The sequence below is a fragment of the Chenopodium album genome, chromosome 3 (genome assembly GCF_948465745.1).
Source record: "Chenopodium album chromosome 3, dcCheAlbu1.1, whole genome shotgun sequence".
Taxonomy (NCBI): domain Eukaryota; kingdom Viridiplantae; phylum Streptophyta; class Magnoliopsida; order Caryophyllales; family Amaranthaceae; genus Chenopodium; species Chenopodium album.
In genome coordinates, this window is record NC_137836.1 from 84,961,118 (window position 1) to 84,987,231 (window position 26,114).

At 37.9% G+C, this 26,114-nt stretch overlaps 2 protein-coding genes across 6 annotated transcripts; both read right to left on the reverse strand.

Moving 5' to 3' along the window:
- Nucleotides 1–927: 927 nt before the first annotated feature.
- LOC145624697 (succinate dehydrogenase subunit 6, mitochondrial-like) lies at nt 928–20,954 on the reverse strand. The gene is made up of 3 exons (XM_081677788.1): nt 20,695–20,954; nt 19,894–19,996; nt 928–1,311 (listed from the first exon to the last, which is right to left on the reverse strand). The coding sequence occupies exons 1-3, from the start codon at nt 20,863–20,865 to the stop codon at nt 1,157–1,159; spliced, it is 429 nt and encodes a 142-aa protein (XP_081533914.1). The 5' UTR covers nt 20,866–20,954; the 3' UTR covers nt 928–1,156.
- An 884-nt stretch (nt 20,955–21,838) lies between these two features.
- On the reverse strand, nt 21,839–25,678 carry LOC145621134 (dihydroneopterin aldolase 2-like). 5 transcript variants are annotated; one of them, XM_081675876.1, is made up of 5 exons: nt 25,587–25,603; nt 25,528–25,541; nt 23,789–23,836; nt 22,858–23,062; nt 21,839–22,191 (listed from the first exon to the last, which is right to left on the reverse strand). In XM_081675876.1, exons 4-5 carry the CDS (start codon nt 23,052–23,054, stop codon nt 21,990–21,992), a joined length of 399 nt encoding a protein of 132 aa, XP_081532002.1. In that variant the 5' UTR covers nt 23,055–23,062; nt 23,789–23,836; nt 25,528–25,541; nt 25,587–25,603; the 3' UTR covers nt 21,839–21,989. The 5 variants fall into 5 exon arrangements, with proteins under 5 accessions (XP_081532002.1, XP_081531995.1, XP_081532017.1 ...); XM_081675869.1 differs by lacking the exon at nt 23,789–23,836 and having other exon boundaries at nt 25,587–25,678; XM_081675891.1 differs by lacking the exons at nt 23,789–23,836; nt 25,528–25,541; nt 25,587–25,603 and adding exons at nt 24,275–24,343; nt 24,441–25,161.
- Between the last annotated feature and the right edge of the window lie 436 nt (nt 25,679–26,114).

Here is a 26,114-nt window from a genome sequence, read left to right on the forward strand (position 1 = left end):
AACCCGTGAGACTCTGAAGTATAGAACTGCAGAGTACGGAGTATTTGTTACGTGTTTTCTTCTAAATTACTGCTCATATTATTCAAGCTGAAAGTAACTTATTATTGTACATATATCATATATACTGACAATACTGTATATATAGTATATAATATGAACAGCATTATTCAAATTCATTTTTGCAATAATAATTAGAGCATTGGCAATAAAAAAATGGACAATATGAATAAATGGCTAGAATAATAACAATATAATGGTTTTCTTTCTGAGAAGATCATTCAACGTAAGAAAGCTTTTGGTATAGACAAAGATATCAATATTTTGACAGCTCTCTACACTCTACTTAAAGCAGCCTTCTGCTTTCTCTTGTATAACACAGTACTATATATGCCTTCACCCAAAAGAAAAGAACCATATTGTAATGTGTCCTACGGCTGTTCACTCCTCACGATCTCCAACAGTTTATAGTCTTTTACCACCGCAGAGAAAAATGAAATAATTAAAGATGATTTGAAACCTCCATAACAATCAAACCTTTCGTTGGATCAATAGGGGTTCATTGTCAGGAGTTCACCCACACAACACAACTCCGATAATAATCCTTCTAAAACCTGTGAATAAGATCTCGGTAGCTGCCTAAACCCACAACTAAAGTATAAGACACAGAGGCGAACATACAGTGAAAGTGAGGGGACAGGAACAAAAAAACCCAAAGCACCTAATACAGAGGATTCAGAATCCATGGATTTTCTCACAAAAAAAGGATCCAGGAATTTAGTAACAACAATAATATTCACAATACTCTGTGCTTCATACAATAGCTAGCCTTGGACAAGTGTATTATTGACTGTTTGTAGCCCTATCTAATCTAAGCTACAGAGTATAGAAGCCACCATAGTAATAAACAACTATCAGACAACCAAAAACTTATGGAAGCAAAACATACTTGATTGATTAAAAAACCTGAGACGGTGCACAAAATCAATTGCTCACACTTGCTATGTCATAAATCAACAGGGATGAAATCCAAGAAGCAATGTGACCTAAGTTGGGGGGGGAAAAAATCAAGCACTACATTTCGCAGCTCGTTGGTGCACAACATTTTATTGTAACACAGAAAAAGGTTTAAAACCTAACATACAGAAACAGTCTTATTCTAAGACCTTCCCTCGGTTTTCTTTTCCCACCATTCCATAAACTTAGTTTGCGCAGCTAAGGTGTCCAATCTGTAAAGTTGCAGTGCATGGTTCCCAATTTCAGCTCCGAATGTCCATCCAAAAACAGCTCCAGCGCCAAGGGCGAGCACAGCACCTGCATAGCACAAACACGTGATTCAGCATAAAGGCCATAAACCATAGATCATTAATTCATTATTGACTATGGAATGGAAATAGGTAACTAAGAATTTTAAATGTTACAATGTATCTAAAAATCAGCATAACAGTAGGGGCTTGTTCAACTAAATAGCTCCCATATATGTAGCTCTTGCACCCAATTTTACATCCTCAAAACCTCACAAAGAGAAGGCGGCGTAGAAAAATAAGCCATTGGATCCACCATTTTTCGTCCACTGTTTTATCCGCAAAGCAACGCCTAAACTTCACTGCAAACTCCCACCACTCAAAAAAAGTGACCACCCAATAAAGTGGGATAACAGACAACTTGACAAGTATACTCAGCTCCCTTCACCCCACCCCCCTCTCAAGAGAACCTATGTTGCACTCAGCAGCAAAGGAGTGAAGCCAGCTCACAATTAATCTGTTTGAATCAGTAGCATATTTACCAACATTGCTTTCTGTGGAATTTAACAGCCAAAGGCTAAAACAAAAAAGCCATCAGAAAATAATGGCAAACACTTCAGCAGATGCATCACTATGCTTCAACTTGACAAAAAGTCACGCACGCACACACGCACACACACACACGCACACACACACACAGACACACACACACACACACACACACTCACAAATGCACACATAAAGGGCTCCCGGGATCCCTTAGGAAACATGGAAAGCATCTATATGCCTAACCTTGCTGGATTTGAAAAAAAAATTCCTTATGGCTATAATACGTGAAATCCTTCGGGCCTATTTTAAAATACTCAAGTGATTGGGGTGCATATGAAGATAATTAAACATTGTTTGAAATTATATACGTCCACTAGTCAATCATATATAGTTCTCGGGTAGCCAAGAGTTCATGACATTAGGCGAGTCTGTAATTGGTAAGAGGCAAAATTGATGGTACCAATCAACCAAATAGCCTCCATGGGACTTAATGGGGTCCATAGGAAACACCCTTTCCAATATTTTTCTTACGCTTGATAAGTCAAGGCTATAAATACACGACATAGGATTAAAATCAATTATTTCTTTTTAAATAGACCGGTGTCACACAGCATTTTCTGCATTACCAACATATGTGGCTCCAAATAACTTTATATGCATCCCCTATAATCCCGCCAATTTTCAACACCAATTCCCGAAATCTCAGAAATGTTATTGTATTATTTAATCGTTAGTTTTGGACAATTATAGATTTTTTGGGACCAGGAAAGAAAAGAGGTTAGGGTAATTTCTGTGGACCTCACAGCGCCCTGAATGGCCATTTTGGAGGTCTTCAGTTTTCCTTTTAGCTGCTTACAAAAATGCATATTTGATTGACATAAGGTCGCTACGGGCCTTTATGTGACGTCATTATGTGAGTGACAAGTGGTCATATACGGTACATTTTCAAGCTGTATGACCTCTAATTTGAGAGGGGGGGGGGGGATTAAAGGAGCTGAATATACAAAAAAACGTATACTCAGCTCCCTTAACCCCACCCCCCTCTCAAATTATGTGAGCGACAAGTTGTAAACAGACACCACACATTCACTTTAATTTTGGCACATCTTCCAAAAATTAGCTAAAAAGCGTGAAGTATAACCTACAGCTTGAGACAGTTTTCAACATTTTCAGGTCTAACAATGAAAGAGGATGGAGTGCTCCCCATGGAATCCACGACACCCCGAGACAGCATTTGGTTGGTTGAAATAGTTAACTTTGCCTTTCAAACCGTTAATTTCAGCCGTTTACAACTTACGTTTTTTTTTGTGTATTTTTTTTTTTTTTTTTGTTACATTAAAGGAAGTTATATAACTAGCTAGAAGACATATATGGTTCCAAATAATACTATGTATTACATCGGGATGCATACCATACAATCTCAACTTCCTTCAAATTTAGCCCAATTTCGTGTATTATTCAGTATTGGAATTTTTTTGATTTAATTGAACCAGGAAAGAAAAGAGGTTAAGGTGCTTTCCATGGACCCCACGACACCCTAGAAGGCCATTTGGATGGTTAGAACTGTCCACTTTTACATTATAAGGTCAATTTAGCTTCATTCGAAGTTGCCTCCCTTCATTGACTCAAGTTCATCACGGGCCATTATGTGACTAACTATTAACCATATATGGTTCCAAATTAACTTTTATAGCCTCTAGGGACACCCCACGCATCCACTTTAATTTTGGTAGATTTTCCCGAAATTAGCCCGAAAGCGTGAATTATAGCCTTCAGTTTTATACAATTTTCAACTTTTCGGGACCGCTAAAGGAAAGAGGTTCAGGGTGCTCCCTAGGACAATATATGACCAATTAGAGGTCATACATGGTTCTAAACAATATTATATTACACAATAAAGCATCCCATACCATGTCAACATTTTGCAAGTTCAGAAACCTCTAAAATTGGCCAAATTTAGTGTATAATTTCGTTTTAGAAATTTTTATTTACTAGAAAATTGGATGGTTAGATGTCTACTTTTCCATTAAAAGGTCAATTTAGCTTCATACGAAGTTGCCTCCCTTCATTGACTCAAAATCGTAATAACCGTATATGGTTCCAAACTAGCTTATATAACCCCGGGGGACACCCCATGCATTCACTTAAATTTTGGTAAATTTTCCCGAAATTAGCCCAAAAGCGTGAACTGTAGCCTTCAATTTTATACAATTTTCAACTTTTTCGGGACCAGAAAAGAAAAAGGTCGGGGTGCTCCCCATGGAATCCACTACAACCCGAGAGGCAATCTGGATGGTTTAAACCGCTCACTTTGCCTTCAAAATGTCAATTCAGCGATTTACATATTACGCTTTTTCACATTGACTTAGGCCACCACAAGAAAATTAGAGGTCATACATGGTTCCAAACAATTATTATTACACAGAAATGCATCCCATACCGTCTGTTTTGGAAAATTGGCCAAATTTCATGTATCATTCTGTTTTGGAAAATTTTACTACCTCCGTTTCACATTTTTGCGACTATTGCCAAAAAATGTTTGCTACAAATTTTTTGCAACTTTCCAAAATTTTCCATTTTTACTAAAGTTTTTAAAATAAATTTACTAAAATACCCTTACTATAATTTTCAAAAACTCAATTCGTTACTTAAAACGAAACTTAATCAAAATAATAATCCAACTTAATCTAAATATTTCCACCAAATCTAATTAATTCCCCCAAACCAAATTAACCTAAATATTTCAGTTCTTTGAATAATATTCACTATTCATCTATCATCGAAATCTTTCCAGAAAAATCAAACCCAATTTTTGAACAACTTCTTCAATTCCCTATTTTCTTTCTCTACCCTTCAATCTGACCCCTCCTCTCTCTCTCCCAAGAAGTCAAACCATTGGGGTGGTGAAGATCTACCCATGGACAATGATGACCGAAAGTTCGCGGTTATGGTGGTGATCAAACCACCAATTTCAAGAATTTAGTATTTCGATGAGGGTTGGTGTCAGTGGTTGGCTAAGGGTAAGTGGTTTGAGTCAATGTGGGAGCGTTACGGGGTGGTTGTGTGGTGATTCTGGGTTTGGTTTTAGGTTTTGGGTGGTATGGTAACAACGGGGTTGGTTTCGGGTTTGTGTGGGTGTGTGTGATGGCTACGGGATGAGTTTTAGGTTTTGGGCGGTGTCCGTGAGGCTAGTGTTGGGGGCTGATACTAGGCGGTGCATCAAGGTGGTGGTGCGTCGAGGTGGTGATGCATGTGGCTGGTGTTATGGAAGGTGGTAAATTAATTATTAATTTATCCCCAATTTCTCTCTTTCCTTCATCACATATCCCTCTCTTTTCTTAATCTCCATTTCTCATTTTTTGCTAAGGAGTTCGTGTCGACTCCGCAAAAACTTGAAACAGAGGTAGTAATTTTTTCTAAGCACGAAAAAAAAGAGCTGATGGTACTTTCACCAGACACTACGACACCCTATAAGGTCATTTTGATGGTTCAAACTGTCCACTTTACTGTTAAAAGGACAATTTAGCTTCATACGAAGTTGCCTCCCTTTATTGACTCAAGGTCATTACGGGCCATTATGAGACTAACTAATAACCGTATAGGTTCTAAACTAACTTCTACAACCCCGAGGTCACCCAATGCATTCACTTTAATTTTGGTATTCCTAAAATCAGATATAAAGCGTGAATTATAGGCTTCAATTTTATACAATTTTAAACTTTTTCGAGCCCAAAAAAGATAGAGGTCGGGTTGCTACACATGGGATCGACGACACCCCAACAAGCAATTTGGGTGGTTGAAACCACCCATTTTGCCTTCAAACTATCAATTTAGTTGTTTACAAGAATTACAACTTAAGCTTTTTCACATCAACTCAATCCACCACAGTAAGATATATGACTAACTAGAGGTCATACATGGTTCCAAACAATATTAAATTACACGGAAACGCATCCCATACCATCTCAACATTTTTTAAACTTCTAAAATTGGCTAAATTTCATGTATTATATTGTATTGGAAATTTTTAAATTTTTTCAAATCAGGAAAGAAAAGAGCTTATGGTGCTTTTCACATAAACCATGACACCCTAGATGGCAATTTGGATGGTTGAAAGTTTGGAACTATCCACTATTGCATTAACAGGTCAATTTAGCATAATACAAAATTGCCTCCTTTCATTGACACAAGGTTGCCACGGGCCATTATGTAACTAACTAATAACCATATATAGTTCCAAACTAATTAATATAACCAAAAAAGAAACCCCACACAATCACATAAATTTTGGTAAATTTCCCCAAAATTAGTCTAAAAGTGTGAATTATAGCCTTCTGTTTTAAACAATTTTCAACTTTTTAAGGCCCGGAAAGGAAAGTGGTCGGGGTGCTAACAATGGGATCCATGATACCCGAGAGGCTATTTAAGTGGTTGAAACCGCCTACTTAGCCTTCAAACTGTTAATCCAATTGTCTTTACAACTTACACTGTTTCACATTAACTTGAGACCACCACAGAACAATATATGACCAATTAGAGGTCATACATGGTTCCAAATAAAATTATATTACACAGATATGTATCCTATACCATTTCAACATTTTGTAAGATGTAGAAATTTCAAAAACTGGACAAATTTTGTGTAATATTCTGTATTGGAATTTTTTTTTTTTAATTTTTTCAAATCAGGAAAGAAAAAAGCTTAAAATGCTTTCCACATACACCACGACACCTTAGAAGGTCATATAGATGGTTGAACTGTCCACTTTTCCATTTAAAGGTCAATTTATCTTAATACAAAATTGCCTCCTTTCATTCACAAGAGGTTGTCATGGGCCATTATGTGACTACCTAATAACCATATATAGTTCAAAACCAACTAATATAACCCCAATGGACACCCCCACACATTCCCTTAAATTTCGGTAAATTTCCCAAAAATTAGTCCAAAAGTGTGAAATGTAGACTTCTGTCTTAAAACATATTAAACTTTATTCAGCCCGAAAAGAAAATAGGTCGGGGTGCTCCCCATGGGATCCATAATATCCCGAGAGGCTATTGAGGTAGTTGAAAACGCCCACTTTGCCTTCAAACTGTAAATTCAATTGTTTGTACCACTTACCTTTTTTTCACATTAACTCAAGACCACCACGGAATATATATAACCAATTACAGGTCATAAATGATTCCAAACAAAATTATATTACACGGAAATGTATCCTATACATGTCAAGATGGAAAAATTTCTAAAATTGGCCAAATTTTGAGAATTCTTCGGTATTAGAAATTTTATAATTTTTTCAAATCAGGAAAGAAAAGATCTTATGGTTCTTTCCACATAAACCATGACGCCCTACAAGGCCATTTGGATGGTTAAAACAATCAACTTTTCCATTAGAAGGTCAATTTAGCTTAACACAAAATTGCTTCCTATCATTGACACAAGGTTGTCACGGGCCATTATGTGACTAACTAATAACCATAAATAGTTCCAAACTAACTAATATAAGTTTATAACCCAAAGAGACACCCCACACATTCACTTAAATTTCGGTAAATTTCCCCAAAATTAGTCCAAAAGTGTGAATTATAGAGCCTTCTATTTGGTCAATATTGATTTTTGTTTATGATTCTTATGACTGATTTTTTGTGAAATATATGATGTTTTATGTGTTAGAAATTACAAAATGTTGATGGTCATGTTTGATTAATGAAAATTAAGTGAGACATTAGAAGCCAAAATCACTCAAACACATGTTAAGAAAAGAACCACAGGCTGCATAATTGCTTCTACCATAGCACAACATCAAAACAAGCATCACATCAAGAATGACAGTAAACCGGAGCTCAACTGCAGCCCTTAAATTCAAAAGAAAGCCCACAAAAAGCCAGCTGCTATAGTCTAACTCACCTCCACCAAGCTGACTACAACCTGTGTAGCACCTGCAAACACAACCAGTGCAGCACAACCAGTGCAACTAAACCACTGATGCCATTAGCAAGATGCCTACCCTGCTGCTACTACACCAGCAGCAGAAAACAACAACCCCATCTGCAGATTTAAACCCCAAAAAAAAAAAAAAAAAAAAAAAACACCTGATTAGACCACAACCAAAACCCAGGCATCAGTTGAATCCAACCCCCTTTGATTTGTTTGCCCAGCAGTACACCTCTGAAGGAGCAAGCAAGGTCCAAACAAAGTATGGACCCAACTCTCTACATTGCATGATTCTTTTGAGCACCCAACTGAAATTGCCAGGTGTGGGAATTTCACGAAACATTACGGGATGCATCCCGGGGACATATAATATTGTTTTGACCCATAAATGACCATTATTCGACTACGTACAATCCCCGTAAAAATTATAGCCAATATAGGAGGACTGTACGAAAACGTGTAAATTGATCGTTTTAAGGCAAATTAGATGGTTCCACCCACCCAATTGGACTCCCAAAGGGTATTAGGGACCATTATAAACATCTCAATAATTTTTATTTTCAGGCGAAAAAATGTCAAAAATTTCCAAAACTGAAAGTTATTATCCACGCTTTTTAAGGAATTTATGAGGTTACGGGGCCCGGTGTTAAAAAGTGTTGAGACCCTAGGGGATACATCTTAGGGTCATATAATGCCGTTTGGAACCATATATAACCATTAAATGATGTCATAAATGTCCGTTGTAGGCTTGAATTCACAAAATCGGTGCAAGTTGCGCATTAATAAATTGACCGTTTTAAGGCAAATTGGATGAATCCACCCACTCAATTGGACTCCCGGAGGGTATTAGGAACCATGGTAAACAACTCGGCAATTTTTATTTCCGGGCAAAAAAAGGTCAAAAAATTCCAAAATTGAAGGCTATTATCCACGCTTTTTTTTAGGAATTTTTGAGGTTACGGGGCCAGGTGGCGAAAAGTATTACGACCCTAGGCGATACATCTTAGGATCATATAATGTCGTTTGGAACCATATATGACCATTATATAATGTCATAAATGTCCGTGGTAGGCTTGAATTCACAAAATCGATGCAAGTTGCGAATTGGTAAATTGATCGTTTTAAGGCAAATTGGATGGTTCCACCCACTCAATTGGACTCCCGGAGAATATAAGAGACCATGGTAAACATCTCGGCAATTTTTATTTTTGGGCGAAAAAAGGTCAAAAAATTCCAAAATTGAAGGCTATTACCCATGATTTTTCAGGAATTTTTGACGATACTGGGCCCGGTGACGATAAGTGTTGAGACCCTAGGGGATACATCTTAGGGTCATATAATGTCGTTTGGAACCATATATGACCATTAAATAATGTCATAAATGTCTGTGGTAGGCTTGAGTTCACAGAATTGGTGCAAGTTGCGGCTTGGTAAATTGATCGTTTTAATGCAAATTGGATTCAACCCACCTAATTGGACTCTCGGAGGGTATTAGGGACCATGGTAAAAATCTCGACAAATTTTATTACCAGACGAAAAAAAGTCAAAAAATTCCAAAATTGAAGGCTATTATCCACGTTTTTTTTGAGGAATTTTTGAGGTTAAGAGGCCCGGTGGCGAAAAGTGTTAAGTCCCTAGGGGATACATCTTAGGGTCATATAATGCCATTTAGAACCATATATGACCATTATATGATGTCTTAAATGTCCGTGGTAGGCTTGAGTTCAAAAATCGATGAGAGTTGCGAATTGGTAAATTGATAGTTTTAAGGCAAATTGGATGGTTCCACCCACTAAATTGGACTCCCGGAGGATATTAGAGACCATAGTAAACATCTCGGCAATTTTTATTTTCGGGCGAACAAAGGTCAAAAAATTCCAAAATTGAAGGCTATTATCCACGCTTTTAAAGGAATTTTTAAGATAATTGGGGCCGGTGGCGTAAAGTGTTGAGAACCTAGGGGATACATCTTAGGGTCATATAATGCCGTTTGGAACCATATATGACCATTAAATGATGTCATAAATGTCCGTGGTAGGCTTGAATTCACAAAATCGGTGCAAGTTGCAAATTGGTAAATTGATCGTTTTAAGGCAAATTGGATGGTTCCACCCACCTAATTAGACTCCCGGAGGATATTAGGGACCAAGGTAAACATCTCGGAAAATTTTATTTCGGGCAAAAAAAAAGGTCAAAAAATTCCAAAATTGAAGGCTATTATCCACGCTTTTTGAGGAATTTTTGAGGTTACGGGGCCCAGTGGCAAAATGTGTGGAGAATCTACGGAATACATCTTAGGGTTATATAATGTCGTTTGGAACCATATATGACCATTAAATGATGTCATAAATGTCCATAGTAGGCTTGAGTTCACAAAATCGGTGCAAGTTGCGAATTGGTAAATTGACTGATTTAAGGCAAATTGGATGGTTCCACCCACCTAATTGGACTCCCGGAGGGTATTAGGGACCATGGTAAACATCTCACCAATTTTTGATTCCAGGCGAAAAAAGTCAAAAAAATCCAAAATTGAACGCTATTATCCACGTTTTTTGTGGAATTTTTGACGTTACGGGCTCGGTGGCGAAATGTTTTGAGACCATATGGGATACATCAGTGGGTCATGTAATGCCGTTTGGAACCATATATGACCATTAATTGATGTCATAAATGTCTGTGGTAGGCTTGAGTTCACAAAATCGGTGCAAGTTGCGAATTGGTAAATTGATCGTTTTAAGGCAAATTGGATTGTTCCAGCCACCAATTGGACTCCCGGAGGGTATTAGGGACTATGTTAAACATCTCGGCAATTTTTATTTCCGGGCGAAAAAAGGTCAACAAATTCCAAAATTGAAGGCTATTATCCACGCTTTTTGAGGAATTTTTGAGGTTATTGGGACCGGTGGCAAAAAGTGTTGAGACTTTAGGGAATACATCTTAGGGTCATATAATGTCGTTTGGAACTATATATGACCATTAAATGATGTCATAAATGTCCATAGTAGGCTTGAGTTCACAAAATTGGTGCAAGTTGTAAATTGGTAAATTGACCATTTTAAGGCAAATTGGATGGTTCAACCCACGTAATTGGACTCCCGGAGGGTATTAGGGACCATGGTAAACATCTGAGCAATTTTTTATTCCAGGCGAAAAAAGTCCAAAAATTCCAAAATTGAAGGCTATTATTCAAGTTTTTTTGTGGAGTTTTTGACGTTACGGGCTCGGTGGCGAAATGTTTTGAGACCCTATGGGATACATCATTGGGTCATGTAATGCCGTTTGAAACCATATATGACCATTAATTGATGTCATAAATGTCCGTGGTAGGCTTGAGTTCACAAAATCGGTGCAAGTTGTGAATTGGTAAATTGCTCGTTTTAAGGCAAATTGGATGGTTCCACCCACCCAATTGGACTCCCACAGGGTATTAGGAACCATTATAAACATCTCAGTAATATTTATTTTCAGGCGAAAAAATGTCAAAAATTTCCAAAATTAAAAGCTATTATCCACGCTTTTTAAGGAATTTATGAGGTTACGGGGCTCGATGTTAAAAAGTGTTGAGACCCTAGGGGATACATCTTAGGGTCATATAATGCCGTTTGGAACCATATATAGCCATTAAATGATGTCATAAATGTCCGTGGTAGGTTTGAGTTCACAAAATCGGTGCAAGTTGCGAATTAATAAATTGACCGTTTTAAGGCAAATTGGATGGTTCCACCCACTCAATTGGACTCCTGGAGGGTATTAGGAACCATGGTAAACAACTCGACAATATTTATTTCCGGGCAAAAAAAGGTCAAAAAATTCCAAAATTAAAGGCTATTATCCACGCTTTTTGAGGAATTTTTGAGGTTACGGGGCCAGTGGCGAAAAGTATTAAGACCCTAGGCAATACATCTTAGGATCATATAATGCCGTTTGGAACTATATACGACCATTATATAATGTCATAAATGTCCGTAGGCTTGAGTTCACAAAATCGGTGCAAGTTGCGAATTGGTAAATTGATCGTTTTAAGGCAAATTGGATGGTTCCACCCACTCAATTGGATTCCCGGAGAATATAAGAGACCATGGTAAACATATCGGCAGTTTTTATTTTTAGGCGAAAAATGGTCAAAAAATTCCAAAATTGAAGGCTATTACCCATGATTTTTCAGGACTTTTTGAGATTATGGGGCCCGGTGGCGAAAAGTGTTGAGACCCTAGGGGATACATCTTAGGGTCATATAATGTCGTTTGGAACCATATATGACCATTATATGATATCTTAAATGTCCATGGTAGGCTTGAGTTCACAAAATGGTGCAAGTTGCGAATTGCTAAATTGATCGTTTTAAGGCCAATTGGGTGGTTCCACCCACCTAATTGGACTACTGGAGGGTATTAGGAGTATTATGATTTTTGTTTAGATTATAGCGGCAGTGCGAGGTCCGCACCGACAAGTTCGGGACCCCGTGAACGGCTGCCAAAGCCAACGACAAGGGACTGAGGGTTAGACATGTAAGAGACCCTCTCGGGACCGAAGGACTGAGGCTAGTTGATCACAAGGGATCCTCGAGCACCTATCCTCGACATTTGCCCAATCCGAGTCTCCGTCATTCAACGAGTACCCGCACACCCGAAAGGATTCATCGACCAAAATGACTTAATTAAAGGGTTCAGCAAGTCCTGTTGTCTAACGTTAGCCCTCAAACGCCCTTACGGGGACATCAGGCCCGCTCGAACCCCCTCCCCACTCCCCCGAGAGGCCCAACGAGCAACATCGTACCACGAGTTGTGTCCGTCCTCGTCATCCGACGCACGGCGTACAATGGAAGATATTAAAGAGTTGAGGAAGAAAAAAAATTATCAATTGGGTCACAGTTGGCTATTCCACTTAATATTTTCCCATCAATAAGGAATCACCTTGTTAAAGACAAGGAAATAACCCGGGTTATTACCTTTTATAGTCAGTAAGGAATTTGCAGACACGGGTTATTACCTTTTATAGTCAGTCAGGAATTTGCAGACACATCGGAGGAAAATTGAGTTTGATCTTATAGATGGGATCACCATCTAAAGTGAAAAATTTAGGAAGGTTTCGAGGAAGAGTACCTAAGTTGAATTTCCAAACTCTGCCAGATTGTCTCCCCAGTAGCATTTGAAAGAAGAATAAGATTTCCAATATCTAAAAGCTGAACTACTATGCACATCAACGTGCATTGATGGCAACAATGAGTGTGAAGGATGTTCCAAACTATGCTAAATTGTCTCCCCAATAGCATTTGAAAGCAGAATATCTAAAAGTTGTGTGAAGGATGTTCCAAACTCTGCTAGATTGTCTCCCCAATAGCATTTGAAAGCAGAATATCTAAAAGCTGAGCTACTGAATTATTTGCCTGATCATTAGATATATTAGATGACCAAAAGATATTGTTCTGTTCATCTAGGGCATGAAGATTACTATCCTCGGAAACTTTGAGCACCCCAAAAGAAATATTGCGTAGGGTCCCTCTATGAGCGTGGGGTTTCCTTAGGCGTGGGGTCCCTCTATATAAGCGTGGTGTCCCTCGGGCATCCTCCCTGAGGCGTGGGGCTTATTAGTTGGGCGTGGGGTTGGTCCTAGGGCGTGGGGTTGGTTCGTTTAGGGTTTCTTCTTAGGCGTGGGGTTTCAAGATGGGCGTAGGGTTTCTTCCTTGAGAATGGGGTTCTTCCTTGGTCGTGGGGTCCCTCTTTAAGCGTGGGTTTTGAGCTTAGGCGTGGGGTTTCAGGATGGGCGTAGGGTTGATACATTAGGCGTGGGGTTTCAGGATGGGTGTGAGGTTTAAGTTTAGGCGTTAGGGCCACTCTTTAGGCTTGGGGTTTGAGTAACGGCGTGGGGTTTCTTCTTAGGGCGTGGGGTATGAGATTAGGCGTGGGGTTTCATCTTCGGCGTGGGGTTTCATCTTGGGCGTGGGGTTTGAGCTTGGGCGTGGAGTTTGATCTTGGGCGTGGGGTTTGAGCTTGGGCGTGGAGTTTCTTCATTGGGAGTGGGGTTTCTTTCTACGGCGTGGGGTTCTTCATTGGGCGTGGGATTGATACAGTAGGCGTGGGGTTTGAGTTTTGGGCGTAGGGTTGATACAGTAGGCGTAAGGTTTCTCCTAGGGCGTGGGGTTCTTCCTTGGGCGTGGAGTTTGAGCTTCGGCATGGGGTTTCTTCCTATGGCGTAAGGTGAGCTTCGGTGTGGGGTTTGAGTTTTGGGCGTAGGGTTGATACATTAGGCGTGGGGTTTCTCCTAGGGCGTGGGGTTCTTCCTTGGGCGTGGGGTTTCATCTTGGGCGTGGGGTTGATACAATAGGCATGGGTTTTGAGTTTTGGGCGTAAGGTTGATACAGTAGGTGTGGGGTTTCTCCTAGGGCGTGGGGTTTCATGATGGGCGTGGGGTTCTTCCTTGGGCGTGGGGTTTGAGCTTCGGTGTGGGGTTTCTCCTAGGGCGTGGGGTTTCACCTAGGGCGTGGGTTTCTTCCTTGGGCGTGGGCAAGGGGCCGCGTGGCGCATGTATCGCCTGGTTGAAAAGCCAGTGGCGCGAAACTACCGTGTGCTGGATTATGACTAAACGCCTCTAAGTCAAAATCCGGGCCAGAAGCGACGCATGCGCCCACCGCCGTCCTACAGTAAGGGGTTTCGGCACGTGTCGTAGGCTAAGCTCGCGCGGTGGATACTGAGATTCAACCCTATGTCACTTCGATTCGTCCCTCCCCCCACCCTATTCCCTAAAAACACCTATATTTTAGAAAACGAGGTTAGTGATGCATCTCGTATGCTAAAAAATGCTAAGTACGGGATTAAGAGGTGTCACAAAGCCTAAGTGTTGATGTTGGATGGTACAAGTGGGCAAGGGGCCGTGTGGCATGTGCATAAGACATGTGCACCCAAGGACAAGACATACCGGGTTCCGAGCACTATTTACAACACCCAAGGCCCTTAAGACATGAAGTTTAAGGATGAATTAGATGGTTCCGGACACTGTTTATGACTCCCAAGGGCATTTGGGAACCCAAAGAAGTACTTAGATGCATAATCTCGCCGGGTGAAAAAATGATATACGGAAGTCAAATATGAAGGCTATAAAACACGAAATCGGAACAATTTAGGATGTGTCGGGACCTGGGAATTTCACGGAACATTACGGGATGCATCCCGGGGACATATAATATTGTTTCGACCCATATATGACCATTATTCGACTATGTACAAGCCCCGTGAAAGCTTATTAACACAAGGCCACCACGGGACGATATATGACCATTTACAGGTCATACATGGTTCAAAACAAAATTAAATTACACGGAAATATATCCTATACTATTTCAACATTTTGTCACATGCAGAAATCTCTAAAAATGGACAAATTTTGTGTATTAATCTGTATTGGAATTTTATTTTATTTTTTTCAAATCAGGAAAGAAAAAATCTTTAAATGCTTTCCACAGACACCACAATACCCTAAAAGGTCATTTAGATGGTTGGAACTCTCCATTTTTCTTTTTAAAGGTCAATTTATCTTATAACAAAATTGCTACCTTTCATTCACACCATGTTGTCACGGGCCATCACGTGATTAACTAATAACCATATATAGTTCCAAACTAATGAATATAACCCCAAGGGACAACCAACATATTCCCTTAAATTTTGGTAAATTTCCCCAAAATTAGTCCAAAAGTGTGAATTATAGCGTTCTGTTTTAAACAATTTTTAACTTTACTCGGGCCCGGAAAGGAAAGAGGTCGGGGTACTCCCCATGGGACGCATAATACCCCGAGAGGCTATTGAGGTAGTCGAAAACGCCCACTTTGCCTTCAAACGGTTAATTCAATTGTTTTTACAACTTACATTTTTTCCACATTAACTCAAGACCACCACGGACAATATATAACTAATTAGAGGTCATAAATGATTCTAAAAAAAAACTATATTACACGGAAATGTATCCTATACCATTTCAACATTTTGTCTGATAGGAAAAATTTCTAAAATTGGCTAAATTTTGTGTATTCTTCGGTATTAGAAATTTTTTAATTTTTTCAAATAAGGAAAGAAAAGATCTTATGGTTCTTCCCACATAAACCATGACACCCTACAAGGCCATTTGGATAGATGGAACTATCCACTTTTCCATTAGAAGGTCAATTTAGCTTAATACAAAATTGCTTCCTATCATTGACACAAGGTCGTCACAGGCCATTATGGGACTAACTAATAACCATAAATAGTTCCAAACTAACTAATATAACCCCAAGGGACACCCCACACATTCCCTTAAATTTCGGTAAATTTCTTCAAAATTAGTCCAAACGTGTGAATTTAAAACAATTTTGAACTTTTTCGGGCCCGGAAAGGTAAGAGGTCGAGGTGCTCCCCATGGGATTCACGATACCCCAATAGGCTTTTTAGGTAGCTGAAAGCCTGAAACCACCAAACTGTTAATTTAATTGTTTTACAACTTACACTTTTTCATATTAACTCAAGACCACCACGGGACGATAGATGACCAATTAGAGGTCATACATAGTTCCAAACAAAATTAAATTACACAGAAATGTATCCTATAGCATTTCAACATTTTGTTAGATGTAGAAATTTCTAAAATTGGACAAATTTTGTGTATTATTCTGTATTGGAAATTTTTTAATTTTTTCAAATCAGGAAAGAAAAAAGCTTAAGGTGCTTTCCAAAGACACCACAACAGCCTAGACGGCCATTTGGATGGTTGGAACTGTCTACTTTTCCTTTAAAAGGTCAATTTAGCTTCATACGAAGTTGCCTCCCTTAATTTAGTAAGGTTGTCAAGGGCCATTATGTGACTAACTTATACCGTATATGGTTCTAAACTAACTTATATAACTCCGGGGATACCTACGCGCATTCACTTAAATTTTGATAAATTTCCCAAAATTAGCCTCAAAGGGTGAATTTTTAGTCTTCAGTTTCATACAGTCTTCAACTTTTTTAGGCTCGCCTAAGGAAGGATATTAGGGTGCTCCATATAAGATCCATGATACCCCGAGAGGCCATTTGGGTGGTTGGAACTAGGGGTGTTCAAAAATACCCGACCCGGTTGACCCGCTGACCCGAGAAATTTAACTGGGTATTTTTTTCTATTTTTTGAAAATTACCGGGTCGGGTACCCGACCCGACCCGATAATAAGGAGGTGAAGCGGGTCGGGTCATGGGCCGCATTTTCTAGTTGGACGAGTACCCGCTGACCCGGTAAGTAGGTTTTTTTTTTCTTCTTAAATATACTTCATACACTGTATGTTAATTAGGGTTTTATACCATACAACCGTCATTTACCCTCTTATTCCCCCTCCACTCTCTCTCCCCTTCACACACAGACATCCCCTCTTGACCTCCTCTCTTTTTCTCTCTCTCTCTCCTTCATGTACCCACCTCTATCTCTCTCTCTCCCCTTCACCCACAAATACTCATAGAAACCCCTAACTCTACGCCGCCGGAGATAACCTCAATGCCGGAGATAACAAACATCAAGAGCAAACGATTTCACACAGAAAACCGCAACTCTACGCCGGAGATAAGCTCAACGGCCGCCTTAAAATCGCTGCGTGTTCAGATTTGAATTAAAAGTTGCGTTGTTTATTTGTAAATGTTAATGGTGTATTGTCTATGTTATCCTATCTTTGATAATTTGTATACTTTGTATTATTTTAGATTGCAAGCTTGTAACTGATTATTTTCTCAATTTGGTTTAATTATCTTCAATTTTGATAATTTGTATACTTCTTATTATTTGAGATTGCAAGCTTGTAACTGATTATTTTCTCAATTTGGTTTAATTATCTTCAATTTGGGTATGAGATGTATTTTTTTAGCTTTCAGATAAAAGCATTTAATTTTATTAATTACTTTTTTTTTAATTCGGGTACACTCTGACCCGACCCAGGAATTTCAGGTACCCGATAAGCGGGTACCTGGATTTCTCGGGTCGGGTCATGGGCCGAGCACTCGACTACACGAAAACCCGGGTACCCGGATTTGAACACCCCTAGTTGAAACCGCCCAATGGCCTTTAAAATGTCAATTAAGATATTTTTACAAGTTACGCTTTCTCACATTAACTCAAGACAACCACGGCACGATATATGACCAGTTAGAGGTCATACATTGTTCCAAACAATCTTACTCGTATATTACACCGGAATGCATCCCATAAAATCTCGACATTTTTCGACATAGATCCCGGAACCTTTGAACAATATTATAGGCAAATGGGATTCACGTTGTCCTATTTTTTTTTATAGGTTTGAAGAAGTCAAACTTTAGGGGGAAAAAAAAAATCAAATGATATACAATTGGATTAATTTTGAGAAAACTTTTCAATATAGAGATGGATTTAAAGGGGGTATTGTCTTCCGAGGTAGTAATAGTGTGATCGGAACCATAATAGGTCTACCATTAATTCTAAAGTCTAGTGTGGCCATTTATTAAATTTATGAAAGATTGTCTTCTTGAGTTACTTCCTTTATCAACATTATTAAGTGTTGTATTGAAAAATCAATTTTGCACTTTTATATTAAAATGAAACAATTGAGGCAATCTTCTACATAGACTACACCAAATGAATCACTTCGAGCAACCACTTTGTCGATCTTTTTAGCTAGAAGTTACCTCCATCTTTTTCCCATAATCTATTCAATAATAGTCTTTTCCCTTCAACAAAACACATCATCCCCTCCCCTCTCTATTAACACATTAACAAAGTATTATAAAAGAGTGAACCCAAAGACTTCTGATGACCAAACCTTTTCTCTTCTTCAATTACATTTCACACCAAATGAATCACTTCGAGCAACCACTTTGTAGATCTCTTTAGCTAGGAGTTACCTCCATCTTTTTCCCTCAATCTATTCAATAATAGTCTTTTCCCTTCGACAAAACACATCACCCCCTCCCCTTTCTATTAACACATTAACAAAGTATTATAAAATTCTTATGCCCAAACCTTTTCTCTTCTTCAATTACATTTCACACCAAATGAATCACTTCGAGCAACCACTTTGTCGATCTCTTTAGCTAGGAGTTACCTCCATCTTTTTCTCTCAATCTATTCAATAATAGTCTTTTCCCTTCAACAAAACACATCACCCCCTCACCTCTCTATTAACAAATTAGCAAAGTATTATAAAAGAGTGTCAAACCCAAAGAATTCTGATGCCCAAACCTTTTCTCTACTTCAATTACATCTCACGCCAAATGAATCTCTTTGAGCAACCACTTTGTCGATCTCTTTAGCTAGGAGTTGCCTCCATCTTTTTTCCCTCAATCTTTTCAATAATAGTCTTCCCTTCAACAAAACACATCACCCCCTCCCCTCTTTATTAACACAATAACAAAGTATTATAAAAGAACGTCAACCCCAAAGAATTCAGATGCCCAAACCTTTTCTCTTCTTCAATTACATTTCATTTGACCACTTAGTTTATTCTTAAACCTCAAAATTTAACTAGTTCATCATGAGATATTCATAACACCTTACAAAAAACAAAAAATTTCTAAGTTTCCAACTCCCTTTCTCACTAAGACCTCATAACTTAACTAGTTCATCGTGAGATATTCATAGCACCAATTAAACAAAATATTTATGAGTTTCCAGCTCCCTTTCTCACTACAATAGAAAATTTCCTCTTTAAAGCTCATCCCATCAACCACTAACCTAAGAAATAGAATTGCAGATATCAAAGTCTCCATTAAATAATGAGCTTTATCTGACTGCTGAAATATTAAACTCACTGTCAATATCAAGGAGGCTATAGAGGAGAGATTGAATACAAACTATCATTAAAATATGTCACAATTGAATTGTGCATTAATCACAGCAGCACGTGGTCTTGACATCAAACAGTATATACGAAATTTCTAATGCTCATAACTACTGTATATTTTTCAAGATGTATCATCGATAAATGTACTGGATTATGTCAAAGTTACCATACCAAAGAAGCAAAAATATGTGATTGGAGCTAAAAAATCTACTTCTTTGAAGTCTTATATACTTGGTAAGTGGACACAACATAAAACACCAAGTATGAGGGCTCAAACTAAATCAAAAGTTCAAAACCATCAGACAAAAAAATAAGCAACAAGCATATGGGGAGTACGCAAAGTAATAAAAAGATACCATGAGGACTCTTTGAGTATTTCCAGCAAACGCCTGCGGTTGTGACTGCTCCAACAGCACTTCCAACAATGCCATAGTTCACTGCTTCCCTAGCAGTTTTCAGCTAGCAAAAAAAAAAAAAAAAAAAGAAAGAAAGAAAGAAAGATCAATGAGATGCATTAACAAAGCAATAAATTACAAATTTGCAGAAATCTTGAATTACACCAAAACGTATAATCAAACTAAAAAGAGAAAAGCCTAGAATCCAAAATTCATATGGAAAGAACACTAAAAACGCTGTCAGTTGGAAACCTCACTGACAGTGATGGTGACACTAAAGTTTGATATTAACAGATTAATTGGCAAGAAAATTTTTCAGAAATTTCTTAATCAGTTCGACAAATTGACCAGAGTTTCATAATTTGTTCGTTGTTAACAGAATGAAATTGGCAACAAAGCAAAAACACAGCTACACTCATACTGTTATTCAAATCTAGCCCTTATAATCCTCCAAACAACTCAACAAGCTCAAAACATGGCAAAATTCAAAAGACTTAATAAAAAAAATAACAAAAAAAAAAAAAAAAACAAAACAAAATGACACCCGAAATAAAACAATCAAATCGAAAATTTTCAGTAATCAATCAAAGAATTTCTGAATATTTCAAAAACCCAAATAACAATACACAAAATCAAAACATACCCACATCAAAAAAACAACAGAAGTCATAGAAAATAATAGCAAAATTGACCCAAAACCAGAAACAGCAAATCGAGCAAAACCCAGAAATTAAAAAGATAGAGAGAGTGAGAAAGAATTACAACGGGGCCATGAACAGGATCACTGGCGATGAAATCCTGAACATCGGATTCAGACCAAGAGGGTAAAGGCTTATCGCGTTTCACAAATCTGTTGTAATTATCAAGAAATGAAAATCTGTCGGACAAAAAGTCTTTCAACCCAGAAAAGTAGGAATTAGGAGTTTCCGCCATTGAAGGATTCACCAACTTCTTCTTCTTCTTCACCGATCTTACACTCTTTCTCTCTCCTCTTCACCACAGTTTTGGCCTTTGCTCTCGGTTTTTTTACCCAATTGCCTGAAATATGAAAATACATCCCCTATTTAATTTTTTTTATTGGGTCCTTTTACGGTTTTACCCTCTCAATAATACACTTTTTTTTTTTTTTTTTTTTTTTACAATTTTGATTGATCAAATTTAATTATACAATTTTGATTGATCAAATTTAATTATTCTTAATTTTTTTTCACTATAACTAATTTTTGTTGTAGAGGAATTCATTTGTATAATTCGTTACAGGGGAATAGATGGTAAGGATATAAGATGAGCACTAATGTCACTACTCCACCACCTTTAACCTCGCAGTGTAATGTTATACGTAGTATTGATTACTCTTATCAAAAGAGAAAGAGAATAAAGGATGTGGAGTTGGCTTGATGGTAGCACTCCCATCTCGTAACCTCGAGGTTACGGGATCGATCCTTGCCCCCAGCATATGTTGGAATTTCCCCCGCCCCCGTTGTACCCGCCCTTCTGGCTCATATGAATCAAAAAAAAAAAGAGAAAGAGAATAAACAACTAATTTTGGAGCATACATTATAGGGTAGAGCCTTAGAGGGTATTTATATCGATATGCTTAACAAGAAATTCAATCAGATTCCAATCATTTAGGGAAAGAATAACCAAGTTATTTCCCCTATTTCTATGTTATGGTTAATTGTTATACTTAATACATCGTACACATCTTCTGGTCTGTCAACTCTGAACAATTGAAAACTTCATGAAAACTTGATCTCCCAAGTTATTTCTCTGTACAAATGAAATCTTATGCCAACTCAAGCTTTGTACTCGAATTTCTAGCTCTGAAGTTGACCACAAACTCAGGATTATATGTGATGTACAATTTGCACCCGACTGTTATGTTTATTATAGGAGACATGCAGAATGAAAGATTATCAACTATTTGTCCAAAATACAAACAAGTACGGAGTATTTGCATAAGATTCAGCATTACAAGTTTACACACACCCTTTTAGGAGGGAGGAAAAAATAAACAAGAAGAGCAAGGGGCTAAGGGTTATGTGTTATGTCAAAGATCATTTTGCATCAGCAGGTCTTGAGCGGAAAATTTCAACTCCCAAGTAGTCTATCTGGCCCTGAACTGCAACATGAGGTTTTTTAACCTCCACACGTACAGCAGATATTTGAGAAAACTTGGAAAAGGTGATAGTTGCGATTTGTTGAGCTACGCACTCCAAAAGATCACGAGAAGTTCCCTCTACCACCTCCTTGACTATACTGTAAATACATAAGAAAGGATGCTGGTGGTAGTAAATAACTGTATGACAATTTGACAACCAAAGGAAATGAAAGAAAAACATAGTAGCAGAAAGTGATCCTAGCAAACAAAATCTGAGCTTTTAAACTTCAGAAGACAGTTCCGGAAAAAAAGACCTACTGATGTTCCCAACAGACTGTAGATTCTAATATGGTTATAAACTTAGAACCAAAAGGAAATTGTTTAACATTCAGAAGGATAGTTACCTAAATCAGTTAATTGCTTGACACATACAAAAGCAGAAATATTACCACATTTTCTCACATTGAGACAACAATTCCGCTGATTCATGGTACACATGCTTGTTATGAACAAAAATAAAATGAGAGGGAAATTATGAATATGAGAGAAGCTCAAATGCTTATGACCTATTACCATCTAGCTACAGCCACATAGAAATATTGTTTGAAAGTAACCTCAGATTTCATTTATTGTTCTTGGAACAATGAAAACAATTATATTTACATGATAGACCAAACAAGTACTTTCTAACAGTTAGCACAAACACGAGCACAAAAGTTGATATTAAGCAAAAAATTATCACGTTCTGGACTTCTACATCCAAAATCTCATTCCTAAGCATCCTCAAATGTAGCTTTTAAAAAAATCACTATCTAAATACTCACCGATAAATCTCTGAGTAGCTGATAGTGTCAGACAAACAGTCTGATATCCCAGCCTTGTGCAGATCCATCCAGGCATCTACATCAACCACAAATTTTTGACCAAGTTTTTTTTCTTCAGGTTTCACCCCATGAAAACCATGAAATTTCAACCCCCTTAATACTAGCTTATCTCCTTTCATAAGTTTAGCATCATCCATCTTTGCACCTACAAAGCAACATCCATCAAAATTTGGTCATAGAGATTGGTTTCGCTGATAATGCAAAGTGTGATGTTTCATGCACTAACTAGAACTGAAATAAGGAGGATTTTGAGCTTGGTTTTACCTCAATTATACAACATAAAAACCAGAAATCCAATTATATAAAGGGGAAACGTTATTTTATTGGGGAGGTTGAAGTAGTGTGGAGTAGAATATTATTGTGATACCCACACCATACACTACAATGATATATTGTTATGCAACAGATGATTTCCTTAGCTCATTAATCAACCAAAGTCTATTTGCAAAGGAGCCATTTTATGATAAACTTGAATTCCAGATTCACTTATTACGGCATGGAGGGAAAGGGAGAGGAAAGAAAGAGAGGGATGGGGTAGGAGACATGGTTTCATGCTTTCCCTCCAATTCTTCTCAACTACAAAACAATTTGGTATCAGAAACGAAAAATGAATCCTTCCATTTCCCTCCCCTTCTCTTCCAATAATCCATATCCACACAAAGGACAATAGACCATCCATCACTCCTTCCATTTCTTTTCTTTTTTAATCCAGTAATCAGAACACGTTGTTAAACCAACTGATGCATTGGCCAAATTTGATTAGCACTTAATAATTAGTGGATGAGATTTTCCAGCTTCATCAAAGAAACAATAGATTACTCGCTAGAGTATAAAATTGCAAGATAATTCTATATTATTGCCCTATAATTACCTCCATTCTTAATTATTTTGGGTTAGTGCGGTTGGTGTTGTCTTTACTCATGCAATTTCATAGTAATTAGGACAAACAATAAAGTAATCAATGGTACAATGATCAATTATTTTAGTCTTGTTAAAGCAAACAAGAGCATATAATATACTTGAAAAAAATTTTAATTACACCAACAACCAAATAATAATTACACTTATCAAAGAGAAACTTTACCAAACTCAATTAGCAAGAACAGGTATGATTAACTAATTATTAAAGAAAAAATGGTAATTTTGGAAGAGCATTTGTAAATGAAAGACAACGTTTTTCCATCAAATTGAGGAAAACCCATTAAAACAAAAACTAATAAAATATCACAAAATAAAACTTAAATCAAAATGGGTCTCCTGAAAGCAATTACAATATAGAATTTAACATAGGAAAAATCAGAAATAATAATCCCAACTTTCATCAATTTTGACAGAATAAACCAACTTTGAATTATACCAGAATAATCCGAACTTTTGGGGGTGTTGATTTTCTTCAATCCCTTACCGGTCAACAGAAGTCAATGACCTATTATATCAGGTAACTTGACCCATGTCAAGTCCTGATTGGTCCAAAAAATTTTAAAAAAAAAAAAAAAAAAAAAACTCAAAAATTGCAAACACACCAGCTAGCCTCTCCTTCTCCACCAGCCCATCTAAACACCACCAGCCCGTGCCCAGACCGCCGCCTATGCATTGCCGGCCAGCCGCCTCTTTCCAGCGCCGACTTCTCCCCTCCCCTAAACCCCCTGTTATTCCCTTAAACAACCACGAAGTAAACCCCTCCCTCACTCCCAAAAACCCCTAACCGCCTTTCCCCCACCTCAAAACCCTAGCGGCTAGGGTTTACGATGGTGGGGGAGGGGTGTTTGGGGGTTTTTGAGAGTTAGGGAGGGGTGGAAAAAGAGTTTCGAGTGGTGGTGGTTTTCGCAGCCACCAAAATCCCAAATTCGCAGCAACCGATACCCTAAATCGGAAATTCAAGGGAGGAGTTTTTGGGGGTTTTCGGGTTTAGGAGGGAGACCGTGGTCGGTGCTGGTGAAGGGGAGTTCGATGATGTTGAGGTTGTCGGATTGACGGCGGAGATTTGCGGCGTTTAAAGGGGTGGTAAGGAGAGAGAGAGTGAAGGGTGTTTGGGAGAGAAGGCGGTGAGCGAGGTGGAGGAATGGTCGGAGGTGGCCTTGTGCTAAAAATGGCAGAGTGGGAAACCGCCTCAGGGGGAGGGGAAGGGGAAAGCGGCGAGTGGGAAACCGTCGCCGGGGGAGGGGGAGAGGAAACCGACGCAGGGGGAGGGGAATTAGCGCCGCCGTTTGGGGTTAGACTAGTGATTGTTGGGGTTGGCCGGTGGTTTTTGGGGTTGCTGGTGGCTGGGGTTTGATTGGTTTTTTTTTTTAATTTTTTATAAATTGTTTTAGCCAATTCAGTTGTGACACGTGTCACTTTAAAAAACATAAAAAAAAATAACCCATTCAACCGGTCACCGATTTTTGGGATTGGAGAAAAAGAGGAACTCCCAAAGTTCAGATTATTCCACAATAAATCAAAGTTGGGATTATTGTAGCAAAATTGATGAAAGTTGGGATTATTATTTCTAATTTTTCCTTTTAACATAAACATCAATTCAAGTGAAATTTTGATTGAAGGAAATGTAAAAGTTATACACAAAACACAAAGATTCAAATGAAATTGAAGAATGGAAGATTGAAAACTTACTTGTATAAATGAGTATGAGTTTTGGTCTTTTGGAGGACTAAAAGCGTTTAAAGTAAAAGATTGAAGAGTGTGAGGGCTGAGGGAGTTACAGGAAGAGAAACAGAATGCTGCAACTCAACTTACAAGTGTTGGAGAATGAGAACTAAGGCCCAAAGGGTTGGCTTTTTATTTGCTGGAACATAAACTAGCCAATTAGGCATTTAGGCTTTTTTTTTTTTTTTTTTTTTTTTTTTATTGTACCATATATGTATTTAAGATTTATTTATGTTTACTGAATTAAAATTATTTTATGTTTATCGAAAAAAAAAATTACTGAATGTTAGAGAAATTTTTTTTGTGAAAAATTTCTATTGTCTTTTATTAGAATGAAATTTATTACATTGATAATAAAATTTTACTCTTAAGAGCGAAGTGGTCATGTGATATGGAGTATAAAGGTGGGTGGGTGTGAAAAGCTGAATAAACCAAGAAAATATAGACTACTATATCATGAAGATAATGAATTTGGCCATTAATAAAAATCATACCACACTAAGGGCCTGTTCACATACAATTATTTTCAGTTCAGTTCAACTCTAATAAGTTAA